This window comes from Centroberyx affinis, unplaced genomic scaffold, assembly GCF_046629955.1.
Source record: "Centroberyx affinis isolate AG114_WGS23_722 - 3 ecotype Tasmania unplaced genomic scaffold, CSIRO-AGI_Caff_v1 ptg002465l_1, whole genome shotgun sequence".
Taxonomy (NCBI): Eukaryota; Metazoa; Chordata; class Actinopteri; order Beryciformes; family Berycidae; genus Centroberyx; species Centroberyx affinis.
The window spans coordinates 2,067-11,657 of record NW_027280698.1 but is presented as its reverse complement, the minus strand read 5'-3'; the positions used below and the strand labels follow the sequence as shown (position 1 = coordinate 11,657).

Sequence of the window (9,591 nt, the reverse complement as noted above, 5' to 3'; positions counted from 1 at the left end):
GGTATTTGACCTCTCTGAATGGCACGAGTCCCGCTGTGGTGCCCCGCACGTCTTGGTGCCCCACGTGAGGCTCCTCTGGATGTCCCGCCCAAACAGGTGGCAGGAAATCCAGTCCAATCCCTGTTGATCCACCAATACAAAGGGTATTATGGGAGATCGAGGCCATCTTGACTCATGCCAAGGAGGAAGTGAAAGGAGGGGTCACTGATGTCACCGGAGCTGAGCATCCATGGAAAATTTAATTGTGTGAGAATTTCCAATGCTTTTATTACAAAAATTCAATTTCAAATTAAATTAAAATTAAATGTCACTTTTTGCAGTTGTCGTATACCTCTGCCTGTTTAAGTTCCCTTCTTTTCCTGTGTCTCAAACTCATGTAACTGGTTGTCACTGTGAGGCACTTTGTCTTCAGCACTGGACCTCCGCCTGGCTCCCACGAACCCTTCGCTCCAAAGTACAATGCGACCACAAAAGTTGAATGTGCACTGTCTCATCTGATCCGTCACTTGATCTACCTTGAGTAGTGAAGCAGGGTTGTTTTAACGTGGAGGGTTTACACCAGAGGGGCTATATCACACAGCATCAACCACATTACTCTCACACACAGCTCTCATCTTTGTCCTTGTCTCCCTGGCTTTTGTCCGGCTGGCACTTGTCTGTCCCCGGCCCGGGTAAAGAGAAGTCCTTTGCTCCACCACTAGAGTGCGCTGACCCATTCCGCAATTCCCCCACATCCCCCAGGGGCAGCTGGGTAGAGGTGTACACCAGCGGGGGGATGGTGTTTACCAGTATGAGCTGAAGACGCTTCTTCTCCGGCTGGTACTGGCAGCGAACGTAGCGTGAGAACGCCGCCCGGTATGTCTTATTGAAAAGCGTGTAGACCAGCGGGTTGACAGCAGAGGAGAGGTACCCGACCCAGACGAAAACGTTCAGCAGGCCTCCCATGAGGCCCGGGTCGCAGGCTGGCGAGTCGCACACCACCATCAGCACGTTGGTGATGAAAAATGGGCACCACATGACCACAAAGAGGAAGAACACCACCCCGAGGACCTTGGAGGCCTTTTGCTCATTGCTGATCGACTGCATGGTGCGCCGGCCAAACAGAGAGCCGGAGACGCTCGGGCGAGCACCGCCCAGGCCCCCCCCGCTGCCTCTTCCCCCGGCCTCACGGCTTATCGACCGTCTGAAGAGTTTCTCGGAGGAGAGCGAGGCTTGGGGTAAGAAGCCCAAGGTGAACGTCGTGCTCCATTTGGGCCGCGGGACCAGCTGGTCTAAGCAGAGGGTGGCTTCGTTCTGCAGGGCATTGATGGTCAGGAAGTAGGTGACGACCATGATGGTGAGGGGGACAAAGAAAGCCACGAAGGAGCCAACCAGCACAAAGCTGTCGTCCGTCAACTGGCAGCTGCCATCTTTGAAGACCTTGGAGTGGTCTCTCAGTCCCAACACTGGGATGGGCATGGAGATTCCTACAGAGAGGGAAGGAAAGAGGGAAGAGAAGTAGACAGACCGAGAGAGGGAGGAAGGAAGGAAGGAAGAGAGACCGAGAGATGGAGGAAGGAAAGAAGGAAGGAAGAAAGACCGAGAGAGGGAGGGTGACAGATGGGAAACAGAGAGAAGGCAGGAAGATTAGGGTCATGTGAAGAAGTGAGAAGCCAAGAGAAGGAAAGAGAGGCAAATGAGAGCAAGAAAGAGTATTACAATAATGTCTCTGGGATTCAGGTAAATATTTGTGTTTCTGTTTGTGTGTGTGTGTGTGTGAGGAGACCCTCTTGACTTTCTGAGGATGAGATTCCCTTCCTGTTTCCACCAGCAAAGCACTTCTTGTTAAACTGCGCTGACATTTAATCAGTGTAGTGTAGTAGCATCTCAGTGCAAATCCAGCTAATTTCCATGATATGCACAAAATGTGGTGATTACAAAACTTTAAATAAAGGGCCGGGGGGGGGGGGGGGGGGGAATTACTGTAATGGGATGCAGAAAGATTATAAGTACGTGGTAAAAGCAGATTTACAATTACTGTAGAAGACACCGAGCAGAGATACCCTTGAACTAAAAAAAAATGTAAATTAAAAAATATGTGTATATGTACATGAATTCAATTCCAGAGGCTTATTTGGCACAATAAGATCTTACATTGCCTAACAGGATACAACACATATTATCAATACATCCCAACTTGGCTCAATCAAACAAAAAAAGCTATCAAACACATTCAAATGAATTCATTTTCCCGGTGGTTTTCCCTCAGTGTGTGGCAGGGAGCTGCAGCCAGGGTGGGCAGGTTACATGATTCACCTGATTTGGCACTATATAACTTTATCAAATTCATCATATTTTCTCAGTAAGTTTGGGGAAGAACTCGGCTCTTCCATTTGTCTGTTTGCCACGGCGGCGTAGGAGGAAAGAGCAGAAACAGCCTTTCCTCCCTGGGTTGCCAGGTCTGTCTCTGTATCCTCTTTTTGCTATTGCTAAGGCAGTGGTCTCTACAGCAGTTCGAAAGCGACCTTCCCAACTCTGGCTATAACCAACTGAACTCCCGTTACATATTCCCGATAGTTTGGGTGGGGGCGGGATATACTGGTGTTAATAATATGGCGGTCCACCCCCCCCCCCCACACACACACACCCACCCACCCCCCACCAACCCCCCCCCACCCACCAACCCCAACGGGACCTGGGTAGGAGGAGATAAGCCGCGCAATCTTCCCCCCGCACAGAGCCTGCCCTACTTCTCATTACCCGCTAATAACATTTAGGAGAATGGGACAAAAGTGAGCGAGAGAGAGAGAGATAGAGAGTGAGGGGAGAGGAAGAGGAGGAGGAAGTGGGCGAGAGAGCAGGAGATTGAGACAGAGAGAGAGAGGGCGAGGGTGGACAGATATTGTGCTGCACGTCTGGAGTCATGACATCCTCCAACCCACCAGTTGCAGGCACCATAATAGCCTTGAGGACCGAGGGAGTGCAACGATCTCCGGCAGCCATTTTGGGGAGGGGAGGGGGCGGGTCAGAAGAGATAAATAGGCTGACTTGGTCTCAGGACCCTTGCTTGTATTAAACCAACATCCCTCCTGGCTAGTGAATCAGTGATTTCTGTGATTTATCCCGTCACACACAGCGATCTGATGGAGAGAAAAGGTGTAGCTTCATTCGATTTTCATGAGCTGATCTTCTTTCGCCGTTCCCGTTTCTCATTTCGAAATGCATCCCAACACACAGAGAACACAGGGAGGGGACGAGGCCCGGTCTAATAGGTAGAGAAGTGAGCTTGTTATCGGTTTGGCCGGCTGGGAGAAGAGTCCCGGGGGCGAGGCAGCAGACTCCCGGCAGCTCGGTGGATAACAGCACATGACAGCGGCTGCACTGGGCAGATCCCAGGGACGAGGATGTATATTGTATGAGTGTGTTCCTGTGTTTAATCTCCTCCAGGCTGTGCATGGGAATCAAAATGTGTTCTGGTTCCAGGATAAAAGACAGATAATTCTCATTAAGTCTTCATACTAAAACACTTTAGAGAAACGCAGTTGCAATGGTAAGTCTGAAGGCATTATATCTTCCTCCCTCATAAAAGGCTGCTATATACTTTCCCTCCCAATGAACATTAAAGTTTCGTTTAGTTGAGTTTAGTTGACACACTTTAAAATAATAATCAGCGACATTTTAATTTTAATTTTCTCTATCGCCAATTCATATCACACATCAGTGATCCAACTTATTTCCAGTTGATGAAAGCTTTTCCATTGTCTGTACATTTCCGGTTTGTTTGGAATCAACAGAAGAAGAAGAGCTGGGTAGTTGGCATGAGCAGCGACAGCCACCATGGCTGAACATACAGAGAGAAGAGAAACTCAAACTGCATCGACAGAAAATCCAAGCTCCGCCCACACTTGATTGACAGGTGATCTCTAGGAAGTGCAGTGCAGAAACACCACAGTGAGGCTGTGTGACAACGATGGAGACTGCATCACAAAAAAAAACGAGGAACTCACAGATCTCCACTTTAAATGTAAAATACAAATTCAAAGTCTCATTTCCAGATGGTTCTCGGTCTCGATGGGATTGCGGCTGCATTACTTCCTGTTTACTGCGTGACCCTGCGGCTCGAGGACAACGACTCTGTCCTGGCGTGTGCTGCGTGGATATTAAAACTCCATGGTGATGATATTCAGGCGAAATGTCGAGGAGCCTCGGCTGCTATCATCACTAAATGAAAGGCGGAGGGTGGGTCGAGGACGTTCGGCGCGATCATGTGTAGAATAGAGGGAAGAGCGGGGATTCGGGGATTTATTTCTGCCTAATCGGCCGTGATATTCAGCATTGTAATGTGAGAAGGTAGTGAGGATGGCAGGTTGAGGGTGTGTGAGAGAGAGAGAGAGGGATAGACAGATAAAAAAGAGAGCGACAGAGAATCACGTTGCATGCATGAGAGCTTGGAAAGAGAGACAGAGAGAATCAATCGTTGCGTTTACATGGAGCCTTTTATTCCACTAATAATCAGAATAGTAGCCCATTTAGAATAAAAATGCCTCATATAACCATTTCAAACGCATTTATAATCCTGATCTAATCCTGATATAATTCTGATCACTTCCTCTGGTTGGATATCTAAACTCTTTCTGCACACGCTCGCCCATCTGACGTTAGTGACTTGAGAGACGTTTACTAGAGAATCGGAAACATTGCGGGTGCAAAACAAATCTGAGTCACATTCGAAACGGGACACTACTCACACTTTACACGCATGGAGTATGTTTAGTATGGTAGAATCCCATTCTGAACACGGACTGGTCTGTTGCTGACATGTTTTGTTTCGTTATGCCTACCATACACTAGAAGACTTTTAAAGACTTTTAAAAGACTAAAGTCTGACACCCTCTCACATCTAAAGACATTTTTAGTCACAGACTAGATTTTGCAAAGACTGGGGATCTTGCAGGGTCACTATTTGCAAGACTACAACTAGATTCCTTTGGAGATTATTTCCCATCCTGCTCCTGGTGTCTCGGTTCTCTTGGGCTGTGGAAAAGGAAGAGAAACTGGTGGAGTTGTGGAGTGAAGAGGAGTGCCTCTTTGAAGTGTCCTCCCATTTGTGCCACGATAGAGTGGAGAAGGAAAAAAAGTGGACCAAAATTGCTGTAGCCCTCGAAATCCCCGGTGAGTATGCTATATAATAGCTAGCTAGCTAACCACTGTCCCGAACAGGGCTATATAGCATAGGGGAGAGTCGCCATAATTGACATTTTTCACTTCTCACTCTTTTACGCAGAGATTTTTTTACCTACATATGTAATATTTTCAGGCAAACAACCTACATGTATCTGCTATCATAAACCACTTAAAGTTTTTCAATAGAGAAAACAAGTCGTGAGGAATTAAACCGAAAGTGGACGCTGTCCGATGTTACAATTGAAGCGCATGTGAGTCTCAATTGTAACAGTGCGAGCTACGGTTGTAACACGGCTAAAAAACAGCATTAAACAAATAGTTTTCATGGCAAATCAACAATATTTCAGGCAAGTACATTGATTACAACTACATAGTTAGCGAATATGATTGATGGAAGTTGTAAAAAATACTATACAACCCTAATCTGATTTAGAATATAATTGAATGACATCTGACTGAACACAGAGTATTGGCCAAAACGGCAAATTTTTTTTGGGGAGGCCTGTATGTAATTGCGCACTGACCACTGGAGGGTCAAAAATGTAGCGACACCCCAAGTCACTAAGCTTTACAGTCTATGCTATAGCCACACAGTCCATTTATATTTGCAAGTTTTATTGACAAAAAACAGACATACAAGGCCATGGTATGAAAAAACTTCAGCTTCCTGTCAGCATTTAAACATTACATTAAACAGTAGACAAATACATTAAAAAGTGCATAATCAATGTTTCGTCCAGAAATGAAGCTGCTCTTGTGAGCTAGGTAAGACTACAACCTCTCAGTGGCTTAAACAACACAAAACATTAGAATGTGTGTGTTCACATCATAACATGACACACATAACCAAGTGCACAATATTTCATCCAGAAATGCTCTTGTGAGCTGGTCAATTACTTTTTTTTTTTTTTTCAAGGTAAGACTACAACCTCTCAGTGGCTTAAAGAATACAAAAATGCATTAAAATGTGTGTTCACATCATAACATGACACACAGAACCAAGTGCATAAACAATATTTCATCCAGAAATGAAGCTGCTCTTGTGAGCTGGTCAATTACATTTTTTTTCAAGGTAAGAATACAACCTCTCAGTGGCTTAGAGAATACAAAAATACATTAAAATGTGTGCCATTTTAATTTGACTGGGATTTTTTCCAGGGACCCCATTGCCTGCTGTAGGTTTACCAAATTAACAATTGTAACGTGTAGATTTTCCCTCCCTCTGTGCACTCCTCTGTCCCTCTGTACAGCTCCAGCATTGCACCCACACTTCTCCAGGCTTCGATGAAACAAAGTCCTCCCCACAAACCTGGCATTCGGCGTTTCTATTCTCCCAGGTAGCTGTTGTTTGCTTTTTCTTCAGGAGCTTGGAACTGCGTGGTGCAACTTGCTTTTCTCTCTCCTCTCCCAAGGCCTGTTTTGTTGGTGTGTCTGTTGGTATAGCTGTTGTCCTCCTCTTTCTTCCCTTGGTGGTGGCTTTTCTGGGTCCAGCCTTCGGGTAAGGGCGAACAGCAGCAGGATTGAAACACCCCGTACTTCCAGCTGCTGTGGATGGTCCTTCAGCTGCCCCCCTCCTGAAATGGAGCGCCAGAACCCCAGGAGAGGCAGGAGAGCCAATGGGACGAGCAGGACTTGGGCCATCATGTGCAGGAGAGACAGCACTCACAGTGGGGACGCAGCCTGGGATCAGGCCTGTCTGTAACTGAACAAGGTGCATAGTCTTGCTCTGTGAAGATGTGCGGGTTGAAGGGATAAACTCCGGTACATCTGAACCCAGCCATTATGTTGGCTGGTGTGGCGGCATATGGCAGAGCTGTTGCCACAACAGCTGGGACGTCATAGATCCCCATAGTCTTACCTGCAAAGCATAAGATTCAAGTTTTTCAGTCGCGTTTTTATCAGTTAAGAAATATTATTCTATTTTTCTATTGTTTAGAAATTAATTCTAAGATCATAAGATAATTTTTGCACTTCTCTGATCTGGAGAAAGTCATCCATGCTTTTATATCTTCTAGGCATTTTGCAAAGTTAGCACTTTATAACTTTTGCTCAGAAAAGTTCTCTTTTATCTTATTTATGTTATTACCTGAATTGTTCTTCATCCAGCTGTCGATGGCGGTGTTGACATACCTCTTCAAAGGCCCGTACACACTCCTGTCCAGGGGTTGGAGTCTCTGGGAGCAATGGGGAGGGAAAGACAACAAAACAACTCAGTGTTCCCCGCAGAAGTCAATCCCCTGGATGGACAAGTGTGAGGCATGGATGTCCAGAAGAAGGATCACCTTGGCCTGTGGTGACGCATTGGTGTGCCTCACAAAGTGCTGGAGAAACACGACAAAATCGTCCTCCTGCACCCAGCCTGACCCATTGGCTGTGCCGATGCAGCCAGTGGGTCCGCCATTAACCATGAAGGGCTGGAACTTCCTGCTGGGAAAGATGAACTGGGGAGGTATGCTGTTACCTTGTGCATTAACTGCAAAGGCCATGGTGATGAGGGTGCCCCTCTCTGCTGAGGTCATTGCCCCTATTCGTTTCACCCCCTTGGTGGACACTATTTTGTTTGGTGTCTGGACTGTCGTAATACCGGTCTCGTCCACGTTCCACATATCCTTGGCTTCAAAGGGACGGCGTTCCGGGACATCAGCCAGGTTGTTGAAGAAGGCTTGGACGTTGACTTGGTTGAAGCTGGTGGCACGGGGAAAGGCTAGTGGCCTGTGGACGCCGTACTGACCAATGTTGGTGCCTCTTCATGAATCCGACGAACAAATCCTTCCCTGCCATTTCTTTCTCTCGCCATGCCTCTGGGTATTTGCAGCCGTATTGGTTTGCCAGCTGGTATGCAAGTCTGTGGACCTGAAAAATGTATGGTTACATTATATGTATTGTAAATAGCACTCATATTTATTCGTATTTCCTTCTAATTTATCATATTTAATTGTACTGTTCTTTTTCCACACATGACTTTTCACATAACATTTTATTTTATCAAATCAAGTTTCTGATTTATTTAAATTATTTAAGATTATTAATTTAAGACCATGAATTTCTTATGTTATTTACCGTTTATGTAACTATGAATTCAAAATCATGAAATACAACGACAGCCTTCTATTTTAATGTATGATGACCAAGCTACTGCTGTTTCAATCTATTCTCACCTCCTTGGGGCATAATCCAAAGTAAAGTTCAGCTGCCCTCATTAAATAAGCCATTAGTTTCTTCTCCTGCTCATCTGAAAAGACTCTAAAGTGGCTCTTATACCCTGACTTTGGAAGCTCCTGGCTCCCCTTCTCCTCCAGGCTCATCCTTGCCTTACAATACCTGTACAGAGTGACATGGCACATGCAATATGCTTTTGCCACACTTCATACAGAGAGACCCCGTCTGAGGACTTCTTTTGATGTGTTTTCTAGCACATCCCTGGGCACTAAGCCTCTCTTCCTCTCCCTATTTGTTGGCATTCTGGAGAAGCAAACAAACAAGCAAACAAAGGGGAAAATCAATCAAGCTGTGCTCGCAAATCTAGGCAGTTACAAATGTAGCATGTGTTACAAATGAGCTGCTGGTCGCGCCCATGCTTTGGCATTCCTTACAGACCAGAACTAGCATGCATGACATAAAAACTATGCTAACTGACGAAGAACAGATACATGCAGACACCCGTGTGGATTTTAGCTCCACAACATACAAACAGAACTTTATATTTGAAAAATACCTCTGGATCTTAATTTTTACTTACTTTGTGCTAAACCGGTTTTCCAGCCGCCATTCCCTGCAGAGTGGACAAATCCTGTTGATAATTCTCAGGCACGTTTAGTACTGCGCTGGCCACATGCCGACGTGATGACGTCATGATGGCATTTACATAGCAAGAGAAAATGTGCGTGTTACAACTGTAACGCGTTACATTTAAGGCGACTCTCCCCTACTCACCGGGGATTTCGAGGGAATTTCTGTCCACTTTCTTTCCTTCTCCACTCTATCGTGGTACAAACGGGAGGACACTCCTCTTCACTCCACACCTCCACCAGTTTCTCCTCCTTTTCCACAGTCCAAGAGAACCGAGACTTCACGTTCTCGCGCCTCCCCGGAGTCCCCGCCATGTTTACTATCTACCCGGTTTGCTGCTTCCTGTTTTGGTGCTGGAGAGAGCGCAACTATTGGTTGTTGACAACGTTCACGTCATTGAACTTCACTATTTGCATGAGCCAAGACTAAAGACTTCCGATAATATTGAACATGTTTGATTTTATCGGAACGTCAAGACGAGAAAAAGACTGACTTCAGACAGCTCGGACTGAGTTTTCTGACCTTAAACCAAACCATGGAGCTGATGGGAGCGCGCCACAACTCTAGCAAAACTCTCATGTTTTTATTCCGACATTCGAAATTTGTCTGCGACAGTGAAATCGCTTGAAAAGTCGTTTG

At 45.9% G+C, this 9,591-nt stretch overlaps 1 protein-coding gene across 1 annotated transcript; it reads right to left on the bottom strand.

Moving 5' to 3' along the window:
• Window positions 1-597: 597 nt before the first annotated feature.
• Window positions 598-9,266, bottom strand: LOC139656373 (uncharacterized). Its single transcript, XM_071533926.1, has 7 exons — window positions 9,097-9,266; window positions 8,425-8,484; window positions 7,446-7,848; window positions 7,250-7,337; window positions 6,830-7,021; window positions 6,010-6,059; window positions 598-1,479 (listed from the first exon to the last, which is right to left on the bottom strand). The coding sequence occupies exons 1-7, from the start codon at window positions 9,264-9,266 to the stop codon at window positions 598-600; spliced, it is 1,845 nt and encodes a 614-aa protein (XP_071390027.1).
• Window positions 9,267-9,591: the final 325 nt, after the last annotated feature.

What these genes read in the sequence shown, in the direction of transcription:
- LOC139656373 (XM_071533926.1), bottom strand. Translation starts at nt 9,266, where the DNA reads ATGGCGGGGACTCCGGGGAGGCGCGAGAACGTGAAGTCTCGGTTCTCT. An exon ending in AAATTCCCTCGAAATCCCCG is followed by an intron (nt 8,485 to 9,096) that starts GTGAGTAGGGGA and finishes CACTCTGTACAG; the next exon opens with GTATTGTAAGGCAAGGATGA. An exon ending in CAGGAGCTTCCAAAGTCAGG is followed by an intron (nt 7,849 to 8,424) that starts GTATAAGAGCCA and finishes CCGTGCCACCAG; the next exon opens with CTTCAACCAAGTCAACGTCC.